At 47.0% G+C, this 15574-nt stretch overlaps 2 protein-coding genes across 2 annotated transcripts; both read left to right on the top strand.

The window, feature by feature from the left end:
- Positions 1-4249: 4249 nt before the first annotated feature.
- On the top strand, positions 4250-5857 carry LOC108795283 (E3 ubiquitin-protein ligase TRIM62-like). Its single transcript, XM_018566503.1, has one exon. It carries the CDS (start codon positions 4250-4252, stop codon positions 5855-5857), a length of 1608 nt encoding a protein of 535 aa, XP_018422005.1.
- Positions 5858-12984: 7127 nt separating this feature from the next.
- Positions 12985-14544, top strand: LOC108795282 (E3 ubiquitin-protein ligase TRIM39-like). The gene has a single exon (XM_018566502.1). It carries the CDS (start codon positions 12985-12987, stop codon positions 14542-14544), a length of 1560 nt encoding a protein of 519 aa, XP_018422004.1.
- The last annotated feature ends 1030 nt before the right edge of the window (positions 14545-15574 follow it).

Raw genomic sequence — 15574 nt, 5'->3', positions numbered from 1 at the left:
ACATGTGCTAATCCTCTTACCTGAAGCTCCCCAGCCTGCCTCCTAAACATTCTGCCATTAGATGGTGGGGTATGGGCAGCTCTAAGTGTCCCCCAGCTTCTCCTTCACCTCCTGGCCGGTGCAGCATCCCACTCGGCCCCGACTCCGACTCCCCCCGGCAGCTCTCGCAGGGAAATTAGGCAAAATAGGTCAATTAGGCGGCCGCGAGGACCCATGTGCAGGTGCCTAATTTGCCTGATTATGCAGCCGAGGCTGCCTGGTTCTGTGCAACCCGACTCGCTTTACTGATTTGGGGGCAGCGTTTTTTGCTGCCCCCCTGAAAAGCGCAAACGCCTTGTGTGTCTTGCGGTGGATACGCCCCCGCCTATACTAACAGAAGAGGATAGAGGGTTTTTAGATGCTCCGCTGAGCTTAGAGGAATTGGAAGAAGCGGTGTCTGTACTTACAAAAGGTAAAGCTCCTGGTCCGGATGGACTTCCGGTTGAATTTTTAAAACAATTTGAGGATATCTTATTGTCAGACCTTTTAGATACTTTTAAGGATGCGTTGGATTCGGGGGTCTCTTCCACCTTCTATGTATGATGCATCAATGATTTTGATTCCAAAAAGGGGTAAGGATCGCCTTCATTTGAAGTCTTATTGGCCAATCTAACTCTTCCCTGTGGATGTAAAGATTTTGGTGAAGGTCATAGCGACAAGATTTAAAAGGGTAATAATGAAAATAATCCATCATGATCAAACAGGCTTTATGCCTAATTCTTCCACTGCAATTAATATTGGACAAGCTTTTCTTAATATCCAAGTTCCTATCGATTGTTCGGGCAATCGGGCCTTATTGGCCCTGGATGCCATGAAAGGGTTTGACAGTGTTGAATGGAGCTATTTTTAGGTCCTATTATTAAAGTTTGGATTTGAACCATCTTTTATTAAATGGGTCCGTTTGCTATATACTAGTCCCGAAGCATCTGGGACAAGCAAATGGGGCACAATCTGCTTCATTCAAGATGAGCCTAGAGACCAGGCACGGGTGTCCATTATCACCTTTTTTATTTGCCCTGCCCCTGACCACTGAACCATTGGATGCTCTCAGACAATCAACAGTGGTGGAGGTTATAGGAGAGGGGAATGTGAAGATAAAATATCTTTGTATGCGTATGATATGCTGTTAATTTTGCTTCATCCTTATCAGCAGCCATGGCAATCAATTCTGAGTTTCTGAAAACCTCTGGTCTATGTATTAACTGTTGGAAATCCGCGCACCCGTCAACCCACCGAAAAAAACAAAACACCCGCCGCTCGCTGCCCAATGCAATGTTTAGTGGGCAGAAATAAGCAAAGCCTGCTATTGGCTGTTTCATCAGTCACTCCCCCTCCGGATAGAGGATGCGTCGTGCTCCAGCAGAGTCCCCCCTGAACTGATGTCCCCAACATCTTGCAACTTGGCAAATTTATTGGGGTGAATCAGATCAGGGCTGACCTCTCTAGCACTCTTCCCCCTCCCCCGCCTTCTAACAGTGACCCAGCTTCCCACCTCGGGATCCCGCTGCTCCAACCCCCCTCCTCAGCCTGACCCCCCTCCATGACAGCCTGGTGCGTTAAGTCCAGACTCTTTTCCATGGTGGTTATGCTCCTTAGTGTTGCCAGTTTGTTGCTTAGATCCAGATTGAAATAGCCAATAGCAGGCTGGCTAATGCACCTGTCCACTGCCTCCCTCTCAGGTCTGTTCCTCTGCTGATTGACATCAGGCAGTGAGCGGAGCGATAGCCATCCAGCTTATGGCAGTTGCAATTTAAAATAGCCAAAAGCAGGCTTTGTTTACTTTTGCCCACTGCCCAATGTAAACATTCCATCGGGCAGCAAGTGGTGGGTGTTTTTTTCGGCGAGTTGGCGGGTGTTGGGATTGCCACACACTCGTCCTCCCCCCTCTTTCCTACCCTGCATGGCTGCTGCCTGGATTATGGGTCTGATATGGAATTTTAAGGGGGCCCTGATGTAAAATACCCCCAAAAAACAGTGTGCGGTTCCACAGGCAATTCATACCATACCCTTTAGGTCCCATGCGCACTGGTCTTTTTGACGAGAGAGGAGGGGATGTTCACCCTGCGGGATAAGGTATGCAGCCGGGTCCCCTCCTCTCTCCTGACACTGTCGGGCTCTTGGTCCGTGACCGAGTGCCCGACATTTCATAGGGGTGACACCAGAATGACTGTCAGTCATTTTGGTGTCACCGCTCCAATGCTGGCACCCGGGTGCGGGCCGCACCCTCCGCACCCCCCTTGTGACGCCACTGCAATGGGACATGACCACCACATGTGGATATATGTGCCGCTGTCAGGACAACCGCGAAAGCATGAGCCTTCACAGCTCGGCAGAAAATGCTGAGCCTGGGAGGGGGTTATGTACCATCGAAGGAGAACTTTGTAATTTGTTTCAAGTACTCTGGCGCTTGTGGAGCAGGAGTTGGTGGAAGACAATATCTGCGACCAGGTGTCTTCCAAAAACACGCGGTCCAGGTCTTTCTGCCAGCGGTCCATATATGTGTGATGTGGTAAGGGGGTCTGTTTGTAAGAGCAGTGAGATAATACCGGGGGAGTGCGGATCCTGTTTACAGAACCTTTAGAATGGGGATAAAGATAGAAGATTATCATTTAGTTTAGCACTAGTATGAAACTTTTGACTTGTAGGTATCTAAAGATTAAAGGGATTCTAAACCCTCCCGTTTTTTTGCCTATATCTACTGCTATTAAGCAGTAGATATAGGCAAACAGTTAAAAAAAAACAAAAAAAGCTAAAACAGCGGTTTAAACGAACCTTTTTGCCTTTGCCCGCTCCCGCGCCGAGAATCAGGAACTGCTCGTACGGCCGCAAAGTATCTTGGGGAATGCGCATTTCCGATTCTCGTCCGGGAGACGAGCAGAGACGCAAGGTAAGTCTATGGAAGCGTGCACCCGCCTGCAGACACCGCTGGATCAGAAGTGCCTGCAAGCAGAGAGGTGTCAGCGCTGGATCGGAGAGCCGCCGCACCTCTGGAGGGACAGATGAAAACATCAGGAAAGCGGAAGAAGATCGGAATAAAAGGCATCATTTAAGGTAAGTGCAAACATTAACATTGGCGGAGAGGGAAAAAAAATTGACTTTAATGTCACTTTAAGATGGTTTTTATTACCTGCGTATGCATCCCCGAAGAGGTGGACAAAAAAACTTGTTGGATGGATATAGCATTGACATATAGAGTGTTTATACTGTATCTCTAATGATATTACTTTGGACATTTATGGTTGTGTTTATAAAACGTTAACGTAGCCATTTTTTGTGTGAAAACTGACATTTACATTTGCACTGCATTATGGGTACTAGATGGAGCTGAGGAACATAGGAAAGCATTTAAAAATGGATTGACTATTGCAGACTTGCCAAGCTTCACAATTTTGTTGCACAATTACAACAAGTCTGCATTGCAAGTCTCCAGATCAACGTGCTTTGCAAAAGTGCTGTACACTTGCAGAGCTCTTGCTAAGACCTGCAGGACTCTTGCTGTGGACTTGCCAAGCAAATTTGCTACAAATTCAAAAAGTGTCGCCTAGAACTTGTGCTGCAAGTATTCTGCGATTCTACAACTTGCCAGGAATGTGTGCAGCAAGTTAACAAGAATTACAATTTAACCCTGCCACAAGTTTGTGGCAAGTTATCCTTGTTATCTGGGTCTAAAGTTAACAAAAACAGCTTCTACTCATCTTCACTCCATTCTCCTTTCTGAAATATAATACTGCGTCACTGTCACTTTAATTCCTAGGCACTGCCTGTACATGTAATTACCTCTGTGGGTGGGGCAGAGGTCACATGACCGGGAGGTTGCTGTATTTCTGACTGCGGAGGAGAGAGTTGGAACCTTGTTGGAAGCAGCTGAAGTTGATGATTAAGCCCTCCAGAGTCTCTGAGCAAAAAGAGGTCTAAAGGAGACAAGTGACGGACCCAAAGAGAGGTGAAATCATTGAACGGATAAAAAGGAACTGATCATCTGGGGAATATCAGACATGTTCACAACCTTGGAGCATGTTGAATCCATCCAGAGTTGCTTCAAAGTAACAAAGATCCGAGATCTATGAAATCTTAAAACATTGGGAATCTTGGAGTGAGTACGTGGACTGGTTCTTTGAACTGTGAGCTGGACAAGTGGAGCTCAGGGGACTATTTCCGTATATTATAATAGAACAAACTTTCAATTTCATTTCTCCTTCTGCTGGCTGTGATGGCGTCTGCTGATATCCGAGACGAGCTGAGGTGCTCCATCTGTCTGAGCATTTATACGGATCCAGTAACGTTGAAATGTGGACATAACTTCTGCCGGGACTGTATAGATCGTGTGCTGGATACTCAGAAGGCGTCTGGACTTTATACCTGCCCGGAGTGCAGAGAGCAGTTCCAGGCGCGACCCGTACTGTATACTGCTAGAGCTCTAAGTAACATAGCAGAGAGGTTCCACATCTCTCAGTCTGATGAAGAAGACACGGGAATCTATTGTACTTACTGTGTGGACTCTCCTGTACCCGCTAAAAAATCCTGCCTGCACTGTGAATGTTCTCTGTGTGGCAAACATTTGAGCGTCCATGCCAAGTCATCAGAACACGTCTTATCCGATCCCACCGATTCCTCAGGGAACAGAAAGTGCCCCATCCACAAAAAGATTATCGAGTATTACTGCACCTCGGAAAAGGTTACTATCTGTGTATACTGTTTCGCTGTCGGAGAACATCAAGGGCACCAGGTAGAGTCATTGGATCCGGCTTCTGAGAAGAAGAAGGAGAGGCTGAGGAAAGATCTGGAGATGATGACTTCATATAAAGAATGGGTTGATGAACAAGTCCGGAGTCTGCAGGAACGCAGGGCAGATGTACAAAATAAAGCAGCTAGTGTAACAGAGAGAGTCACTGCCATGTTCAGAGATATCAGGAGAGAACTAAAAGAACTTCAGAAGAATGTCCTGAATGAGATCTCAGGCATAGAAGAGAAGATCTCCATGTCAGTCTCTGGACTCATCCAACAGTTGGAGATACAGAAGGAGGAGATGTCCAAGAAGATGACTCGCATTGAGGAGTTGTGTAAGACCACTGACCCACTGACCGTCCTGCAGGATAAGACCTCCGATGGAGAGAACATCTACCATACCAAGCCGAATCACAATATGGACACAATGATTCCAACTGAAGGTGATTTCCATGAGGATCTCATCACAAGAAGATTACACCATTTATCTGACAGAATAAAAGATTTTAACATCCGGATACGACAACCATCAGAAGTTTTACTTGACAAGGAAACAGCTGCTAATGATATACAGATATCAGGTGATCTGAAAATCGCATCTTTGTCGGCAGTAAAAGTAATTCGTCCAGAAACTCCCAGAAGATTTAAGAACAATCAGGTTCTAAGCAAGAGAAGTTATTCTTCAGGACGGTATAACTGGGAGGTGGACATGAGTAATTCAACTAGCTGGGGAGTCGGGTTGTGTTATCCCAGTATGGACAGGAAATCAATTGTTGGGGAGAATAAGGAATCCTGGTGTTTAAGAAAGTATAGGAGACATAGTGGTGGGTATTATAGTGATTATAATCTGGATGATATGTTTTATCAGGATTATACTGAGTCTAGTGTGATGCATGAAAATAGAGAGATAGCTCTTCTTCACCATCCTACCAGCTATAAATTCAGAATCTATTTGGATTACGAGGCCGGACAGATCTCCTTTTACGAGCTGTGTGACCCGATCAGACACCTCTACACCTTCACCGCCACCTTCACCCAGCCCCTCCATCTTGTGATCGCTGTCTGGAATGGGTCAATAAAGATTACAAAGTAGGAATATATTTTGCTGTATGTTTCTTTCTGTGCAGTCAGTGACAGTTTTATCCATCCACCCCTAGTTGCAGCGGCAGCACCAGGGTGGGTGTCACCAAGTGCAGCCGCCGTGCATGTGTTATGACGTCCGTGGTGTGACGTCATCATGCATGCACAGTGATGTACTTTACTGCCAGTGGCCATCCTGGTGATGGACGCCGGCAAAGAGGGGGCAGGATATTGACCTGGTGGAATCAGATATGCTGCTGGGTCCCCCTCCCCATACTGCTGTCGGGCTCTCAGTCCATGGCTGACTGCACAATGTTTAAGAGGGGGTGACACCAAAATGACTGTCAGTCATTTTGGTGTCATCCCCTCTGATGGTGTCACCCTGTGCGGCCTGCACCCCCCTTGTGACGTCACTGAATTCTTCAAAGTTTGGCAGATGTTGGAGAGCTAAAGCCCATGTTGGTTTTATATCTTTCTCAGGGATTTCACTGGCTTCTTTTGTGTAGAGCTCCAGAGAGAAGTCTAGCAGCTTAACAAGTGTGACTATCTTCTACTTCATGCGAGGTCTAGCTCCATTCTTTACACCACCAACTTATCTTGCTTTGTACAGCAGAATCATTTTCTAAATCCCAAAATGGTGAAAGTTGCTTGAATAGGGCTGGAGCTCTGCAGAGAAGAGGCTCTGCGTATCAGTGGTTTCCAACCTGTGTAACCTCAGGGCTCACATTTGTCCTCAGCCATTAATTCGCAACCCAAGTTGCAGTGCAATGGAATGCACGGCAGTGTGGGCCATGGTGCTGTGACGGAGCTCCATCCATGTGTGCATTTCTTGTACAGCTGCCATGCACCCTTGTAGAGGTGCCGGGAGCCAGAATGTGATGTCACTCCGGTTCATGCACCTCTACAAGGCACGCGAGGGAGCTGTAAGCAATGCATGTATGGATGGAGCTCCCTCACGTCCATAGCTCCAGCCCACCCACCCCATCTCAAGCTGACACTCGGCGCCGGGCAGCATATTCTGATTAGCTGCTCAGTGCGAGAACTGACAGTGCTGCTGCGCTAGGGGTAGGCTGAGGAGCCTCTCAGCTAGTGCAGTGGAAGGCATGCGGCAACCCACTGAACAAGGGGTCGCGACCCACTTTCGGGTCACGACCCACCGGTTGAGAACCAAGGCTGTATATGACCTCGATGGAGATTGCAGCTTAGATTGGGAGAAGTGCCTTTGTAATAGGGGCTGTATCTCATGGAAACCCACCATAATGATCTGACTTTTTAGTATGAACTGATTGGTATTTTTAGTTTTCAGTTTAAAGTAAAGGAAATAAGTGAGCAGTATGTAAAGTGCTGTAACACCCGGCAACCAATCATCGGTCACCTCTCAGGGCTTGTTCACACCAAATGGAGGACAGATCTGCATGAGTTTCTGCACATGCAGTGCAGTGTGTCTTGCCAAGTTTTTGCAGCGTTTTTGACGCGTTCCAGGCCGTTTTTGTAAAAAAAAAAATATATATATATTTTAGCCTAACATGGACTTTCAGTGCGTTCCAGGGAGTTTGCATGCATTTTTGATGCGTTTCAGAGCAGAAAAAATAGGGCATGCTGCAGTTCTTCCACATGCTCTGGAACTGAACGCTGCGGTGTGAACTAGAGCCCAAAATACCATTGGGAAAAATTTGGACGCAGTTTTGATCCGTTCTGTAACTGCTCCGCACTTGATGTAAACAAGCCCTTGTTGTACTGACAGGCTTAGACCTAGTAAGAGGTGAGATTTGATTGGTTGCTAGAGGTTGTGACACTGTAAACATTATCATTACTCTGAATCTTAATGTGTTCAGATCTCCTTTTGTTGTAAATGGAAATATACCTTTCTACTGATGTGTTTCTGATACAAGGGTGGCGGGGAAATTGTTAATGTAAAAATAAAATTGATTTTTCTGCAATTTGTTGTTTTATTTGTTTCTCCATTTTTTTTGTATGTAATGAGAAGTTTGTTGTTGGGGTTTCCATACACATAATATATAGACCTGTGACTGTCTGCAAATTCACACCTTGCATTGCTCTGCTTGAAGCTCCTGCGTGCGGGGAAAGGGGGGGGGGGGGGGGGGATGCTAGTAGGTACCTAAAATGGCTAGAGCAGAAGTAGGCAACCTCGGCACTCCAGCTGCGGTGAAAATACAAATCCCAGCATGCCTCTGTCTCTGAGAGCCATGTCTGTTGCTGTCAGAGTTTTGCAATGCCTCATGGGACTTGGAGTCCCACAACAACTGGAGGGCCGAGGTTGCCTCCCCCTTTGGGCTACAGCCACACAGGCGCTCTACACTTTAAAGGGAATTTATCAAAACTGGAGCAGGCAAAATCTGGAGCAGCTGTGAATGGCAACCAATCAGCTTCTACCTTTCTTTTACAAATCTTAACTGAACAAACTGAAGAGAGAAGCTGATTGGTTGGCGTGCACAGCTGCTCCAGTTTTTGTCTGCTCGAGTTTTGATAAATCTCCATAATGTGTTCTCTGTTTTTCCTTGTGTATTCCCAAGGGTGACCTATCCACCTCTGATTCTTCCTTGCCAGCGTTCCACAGATGTTCCCGATCCCTACCTCGCCAGCATTACAATCGACCCCCTGATCCTTACTTCACCAGCTTTCCACTGACCCTCTGATCCTTACCTCACCAGCCTTCTTTAGACCCCCTGATCCTTACTTCACCAGCTTTCCACCGACCCCCTGATCCTTACCTCACCAGCCTTCTATCGACCCCCTGATCCTTACCTCACCAGCCTTCTATAGACCCCCTGATCCTTACCTCACCAGCCTTCTATAGACCCCCTGATCCTTACCTCACCAGTCTTCTATAGACCCACTGATCCTTACCTCACCAGTTTTCATTGCCAAATCTCTGTAACCGTAATGCACTGCACGGCCTTCAGCCGTGGTCAGAAGGGCCAATGATGGGGTCTTCCTCATGTTCCGCCCCCCACTATAAAAGGGAAGGCTCCCAGCAGCCATTAGCCAGTGTGTGTTGGAGCAGTTGAGGAAGAGCTGATGGTCTGTGCCATACACTTTAAGTTGATTTTTCAATTGACGTTTTGAAGGAGCCAGATGGAAAATTGTTGGCCGAACAGTCACTGCGTCCAATCAGATTAATACATTGTTTCCGGTGTTGAGTAGCCACAGCCGGCCAGGGAGATCCCTCCATCCACAGGCTGAACGAGGGAAGATGAAGCGCCTATTGCCGGCCTTAGTTGATAGATTGCTGCAGATTGCAGTGTGGTGGGCTATATATTCTTGTGTACCCCCCTTCCCCCATTCACAGTCCACAGACCCAACACTCCTTGCTGGGACTACCTTTTCGTGTGTCAGCAAGAACTGTAGTTGCTGTTCCAAATATGAGCAAATTTAAGGACAGTGCCAGTAAAATTGGGAATTTATCAAAACTGGAGCAAACAGAAACTGGAGCAGTTGCCCATGGCAACCAGTCAGCTTCTCTCTTTCATTTTCCATTCCTAACTAAACAAACTGAAGGAAAAAGCTGATAGGTTGCTATGGGCAACTGCTCCAGATTATTCTGTTCCAGTTTTGATAAACTTCACTCCGTGTTTTCATTTCTCAATCTCATTGACCATATACGGGAGTAGTGACAGTAATATAACCACTCACTGCGCATGCGCACTTGCAGACTAGAGCTCGCCGACGTCATTCCCGTCCTCTGCCAGAGTGAAGGGGAGGAGCTACCTGACTTGTCCTGGTGCAGTTGCTCCGCCTCCTCCTCTCTCCCATACAGCTGTAATTGGCCCGCCCCCTTCCACTGGCGCAGCATTTGAACCTGGCCAGGGAGAAGATCCGGTGAAAACCGCCCAGGTAAACAGACAGTGCCCGGCAGGCGTAGGGGTTAATGCGGAAGCCAGGTATACACGGAGAGCAGCAGCGTAATATCGGAGAGGAGAGGGTGTGGGGGGTCCAAAACACTCCCGTTCTATAGTTTTTTGTGTGAATGAGCTGACGTAGGCTGCCTCAATCGATTACCTATGCACGGCTCCTTTTGAACGGGCTAAGCCTTGGATAGGTATTCTATTGAGGTGGCTTACTTCTTATGTCTGGGAGGCGGGGCTTATTAACTGCTTGCTGTTCTGCAGTTTGCTGCTATAGTCTATCTATGGTATGGAGGGGATTAACTTGGGGTACGCAGGGGGTCAGACTGTGGTAACAGAGGGCTTCAGACTGGGATATGGAGGGGGTCAGGCTATGGAATGGAGTAAGTCATATTGGGGTATGGAGGGGGTCAGATTGAGGTACAAAGGGGGTTAGACTATAGAATGGAGGGGGTCAGATTGTTGTACGGAGATGGACAGACTATGGAAGATTGGGGTATGGAGGGAGTTAGACTATATAATGGAGGGAGTCAGATTGGGGTACGTAGGGGGTCAGGATGTGGTATGGAGAGGATCAGACTATGGAATGGAGGGGGACAGATTGGGGTACAGAGGGAGCTAGACTATGGGATGGAGGGGTCAGATTGGGGTATGGAGGGTGTTAGACTATGGAATGGAGGGAGTCAGATTGGGGTATGGAGGGGGTCAGACTGTGGTATGGAGGGGGTCAGATTGGGGTATGGAGGGAGTTAGACTATATAATGGAGGGAGTCAGATTGGGGTACGTAGGGGGTCAGGATGTGGTATGGAGAGGATCAGACTATGGAATGGAGGGGGACAGATTGGGGTACAGAGGGAGCTAGACTATGGAATGGAGGGGGTCAGATTGGGGTATGGAGGGAGTTAGACTATGGAATGGAGGGAGTCAGATTGGGGTACGTAGGAAGTCAGGATGTGGTACGGAGAGGCTCAGACTATGTAATAGAGGGGGTCGGATTGGGGTACAGAGGCAATTTTAGAGCTGTGTCCTCTTACCTGCTGGGGGATCTTCCCTCCATGCTACAGGGCAGCTCTGGTTCCTCAGTGACACATCCATAGAGCAAGGTAAAGCTCCTGATTTCGAGGGGGACACATTTCCAGGGCAAGCCTGGCTCCTCCTCTATACCTGGGTCTTCCCTGCCAGGAGTAAGGCTTTGCAGCGGTGGAATGTACCCCGCCAATTTTTTTTTTGCTATAACAGTAGCAAATGGCATTTTTTGCTTACTGTATTTTTCCGTACTTTATAACACTAGAGCTCTGCGTAATGTAGTGGAGGAGTCGGATCTTTTTACCTCCATCAGAAACAGAAAGTAGAAAGATATTTTTCGCTAGTAAAGAATCGTTGGCCCTGTGTACGGAAGCCCATTCTCCGGTATGGGATTTCAACCCAGGATATGACTTCCCACCCATTTCCCTTCTCTTATTAGTGGTCAGAAGAATCGTTCTAGTAGGTCCATGTTGGCCAAGTAGGAGCTAGTTTTCAACTCTCTTGTAGCTGCCGGTTTCCTCTCCATGGGTTCTTCCAAGCCCACATGATCTCCTTCCTCAGGGCCAAGTGGTCATCCATTTGATGGAAGACCACTTTTGGCCGTAGTTCTCTTTAGGGTCACAGTAGGACATTCTCTTATGTCCTCCTGTGACCCAAAATTCAGCAAATAGCGAGCTATTGCCTCGAGAGCACACTTCTCGAGGGAGACGAGGGTGGTTTAGAGAAGGTGGTTGATACTATTCTCTCCAGACAATGAGTAAAATGTACGCTAAGGTATAGAAAACACTTTTTGTTTCCTGGCAAAAAAGGTTAAACAGGGTTGGGGGGCTCTATACCTACTGTCCTCGATTTCCTCCAGGCTGGGGTGGACAGGGGGTTGTCATAAAGCACCCTTAAATTCCAGGTTGCAGTCTTGTTGGGTGAAGATCCCTTGGTGAATTTGCAGTGGATTGGGGGGGGGCGTGGCTGCGGTGCTATTGACTTCAATGCACCGCCATGCCTCCTCCCGCCCCAGAATGAAGGGGGGAGTTTTGTGAGCGATTGCGGTCCATTCCAGTAGCTGCTGCTCTGGAATGCACCGCGATTGGTGTGAACAAGCCCTAAGGCCTCAAAAAGTTTAATAACCAGATGGATCTGGGAAGCAATTATCTAAGGCCCCGTTCACATATAGCGAATTGTCGCGCGATTTCCGCCGCGATATCGCGCATTTTTGCCGCGCGATATCGCGAGAAGTCGCCGGCCAATGTTATTCAATGGAGCTGTCTTAACTCCATGTCGCTCGTCGCTCGTCGCGGTCGCAAGTCGCTTCTACCGGACCCTTTTTTCGGCGGATTTTGCGCGATTTTACTTTTTTTCTATGGAGCCCGACGGGGAAGGTCGCGCTGCCGTCGCTGGATCGTCGCTGGAACGTCGCCCCGAAAGTCGCGCTATCCCGGCCGTGCGGATCCGCTGCAAAAGGTATGTCGCTATATGTGAACGGGGCCTAAGACTAACCGTGATTTTACTTCTGGGTATTTTCAACAGTTGTATATTGTTTGTTTTATTGTCTAAGAGATGTTTCGTTCAAATGTTTATGTTGTCAGTGTCAAATGTGCTTGTTCACTCAAGAAAAGTTGTTCTGGGTTGCCAACCCCAATCCAGATCAGATCCGGATTTGTTCAAATCTTTGTCTGACAGGCCAGTCTACCTTCTATACAGCAGCTATTGTATATTACTAAAGATATTTATGTTCTCCTTTATGGATTATAATACTGTGTCACTGTCACCTTATTTCCTAGGCACTGCTCTGTACCTTAAATTCCCCCTCTGAGGTCGGGACAGCGGTCACATGGCTGGGAAGTCGAAGTGATTCTGACTGCGGAGGGGAGAGTTGGGACCTCGTTGGAAGCAGCTGAAGTTGATGATGAAGCCCTCCAGAGTCTCTGAGCAAAATCAGATCTGAAGGACACAAGTGACGGACCCAAAGAGGGGCGAGATCATTGAACGGATACAAAGGAATTGATCATCTGGGGGACTATCGGACATGTGCACAACCTTGGAACATGTTGAATCCATCCAGAGTTGCTACAAAGTAACAACGATCAGAGATCTGTGAAATCTTAAAACATTGGGAAACATTGGAGTGAGTGCGTGGACTGGTTCTTTGAACGGCGAGCTGGACAAGTGGCGCTCCGGTGACTCTTTCCGTATATTATTCTACGCGTCTTGTTGAACAAACTTTCAGTTTAATTTCTCCTGTTGGCTGTGATGGCGTCTGCTGATCTCCGAGACGAGCTGAGCTGCTCCATCTGTCTGAGCATTTATACGGATCCAGTAACGTTGACATGTGGACATAACTTCTGCCGGGTCTGTATAGATCGTGTGCTGGAGACTCAGGATGACTCTGGACTTTATACCTGTCCAGAGTGCAGAGAGGAGTTCCAGGCGCGACCCGTACTGTATACTGCTAGAGCTCTACGTAACATAGCGGAGAAGTTCCACATCTCTCAGACTGATGAAGAAGACACAGGAATCCATTGTACTTACTGTGTGGACTCTCCTGTACCCGCTAAAAAATCCTGCCTGCTCTGTGAAAGTTCTCTGTGTGGCAAACATTTGAGCGTGCACCCCAAGTCAACAGAACACGTCTTATCTGATCCCACCGATTCCCTAAGGAACAGAAAGTGTCCCATCCACAAAAAGATTGTGGAGTATTACTGTACCTGGGAAAGGGTTACTATCTGTGTATACTGCATTGCCATCGGAAAGCACAAAGGCCACCAGGTAGAGTCACTGGATCAGGCCTCTGAGGAGAAGAAGGAGAAGCTGAGGAGTGTTCTGGAGAAACTGTCTTCAAAGAAAGCATGGGTTGATTATCAAATCTTGAGTCTGCAGGAACGCAGGACTGAGGTGGAAGACAGTTCCGCCAGTGTAAAAGAGAGAGTCACTGCCTTGTTCAGAGATGTCAGGAGAGAGCTAGAAGAACTTGAAAAGAGAGTCCTGAATGAGATCTCAGGTCTGGAAGAAAAGAACTCAACGTCAGTCTCCGATCTCATCCAACAGTTGGAGATAGAGAAGGAGGAGATGTCCAAGAAGATGACTCGAATTGAGGAGATGTGTAAGACCACTAACCCACTGACCCTCCTGCAGGATCAGACCTCCGATGGAGAGAACATCTACCATACTAAGCAGCAAGACAATATGGACACAATGATTCCAACCGAAGGGGATTTCCATGAGGATCTCATCACAAAGAGATTACACAATTTATCTGACATAATAAAAAATTTTAACATCGGGATACAACAACCATCAGAAGTTTTACTTGACGAGGAAACAGCTGCTAATGATATACAGATATCAGGTGATCTGAAAACTGCATCTTGGTCGGCAGCACAATTAAGTCATTCAGAAACTCCCAGAAGATTTAAGAACAATCAGGTTCTCAGCAAGAGAAGTTTTTCTTCAGGGCAGTATTACTGGGAGGTGGACATGAGTAATTCAACTAGCTGGAGAGTCGGGTTGTGTTATCCCAGTGTGGACAGGAAATCAATTGTTGGGGAGAATAAGGAATCCTGGTGTTTAAGAAGATATTATTATAAGTATTATGATGAGTATAGTGCGATGCAGGAAAATCGATATCTACCTCTTCCTCACAAGCCTACCCATCATAAATTCAGAATTTCTTTGGACTACGAGGCCGGGCGGATCTCCTTTCATGAACTGTGTGACCCGATCAGACACCTCTACACCTTCACCGCCACCTTCACCCAGCCCCTCCATCTTGTGATCGCTGCTTGGAATGGGTCAATAAAGATTACAAACTAGGAATATATTTTATTGTATGCTTCTTCCCAGTCTGATAGTTAAAGTGACATTAAAGTCAAAGTTTTTTTTTTTTTTTCCCCTCTCAATGTTAATGTTTGCACTTACCTTAAATGATGTCTCTTAATCCGATCTTCTTCTTTCCTGATGTTTTCATCTGTCCCTCCAGCGGTGCGGCGGCTCTCCGATCCAGCGCTGACTCCTCTTTCCTTGCAGGCACTTTCGATCCTGCGGTGTCTGAATGCGGGTGCACGCGTCCATAGACTTACCTTGCGTCTCTCCTCGTCTCCCGGCCGGAAATCCGAACTGCGCATGCGCCCGCCCCAAGATGGCTTGCGGCCAGCCGAGCATTTTCGGATTTTCGGGCGGGAGCGCGCGGCGTAAACAGGGTAAGTTTAAACCGCTGTTAATGCGGGTCATTTAATTTTTTTAACTTTTTGCTTATATCTACTGCTTGCTAGCAGTATGCAGCACTAGCAGCATAGGGACACAACCAAAAATGATGGTGGAGCGGAGTCCCTAAGAGATACACTATATTGCCAAAAGTACTGGGACACCCCTCCAAATCATTAGATTCAGGTATTCCGTGAAATTTCCTTGCTACTAATGAAGCTTTTATAGCTGCAAAGGGCGGAGCCAACTCAATATTGAACCATATGAACTAAGACTGGGATGCCATTAAAGTTCATGTGCGTGTTAAGGCGTCCCAATACTTTTGGCAATATAGTGTATATAAAGCCAAGGTGTGCCACAGCCCAGCATCCTCCACCTTCTGTGTAGCACTCCAGAGATAATTCTAGCAGCTTTACAAGTGTGACTATCTTCTACTGCATGCAAGGTCTAGCTCCATTCTACACCATCCACCTATCCGGTTTTGTATCTTTCTGAATCCCGAAAAAGGTGACATTTTTCAAAATCGGGCGTGATATTTTATTTTTTATAACTTGGTTTGGAATAAAATAAATATAGAATAGCTAAAAATACTTTTTAAAAAAAAAAGCATTTGAGTGCAAAATTGTGTTTATGACACCCA

Source organism: Nanorana parkeri, unplaced genomic scaffold, assembly GCF_000935625.1.
Source record: "Nanorana parkeri isolate BGI_ZX_2015 unplaced genomic scaffold, ASM93562v1 scaffold954, whole genome shotgun sequence".
In the NCBI taxonomy this organism is placed as follows: domain Eukaryota; kingdom Metazoa; phylum Chordata; class Amphibia; order Anura; family Dicroglossidae; genus Nanorana; species Nanorana parkeri.
The sequence above is the reverse complement of the archived record's forward strand: the minus strand, read 5'-3'. Positions and strand labels throughout refer to the sequence as shown.

Coding starts and splice junctions, on each gene's coding strand:
- LOC108795283 (XM_018566503.1), top strand. CDS start 4,250: ATGGCGTCTGCTGATATCCGAGACGAGCTGAGGTGCTCCATCTGTCTG.
- LOC108795282 (XM_018566502.1), top strand. CDS start 12,985: ATGGCGTCTGCTGATCTCCGAGACGAGCTGAGCTGCTCCATCTGTCTG.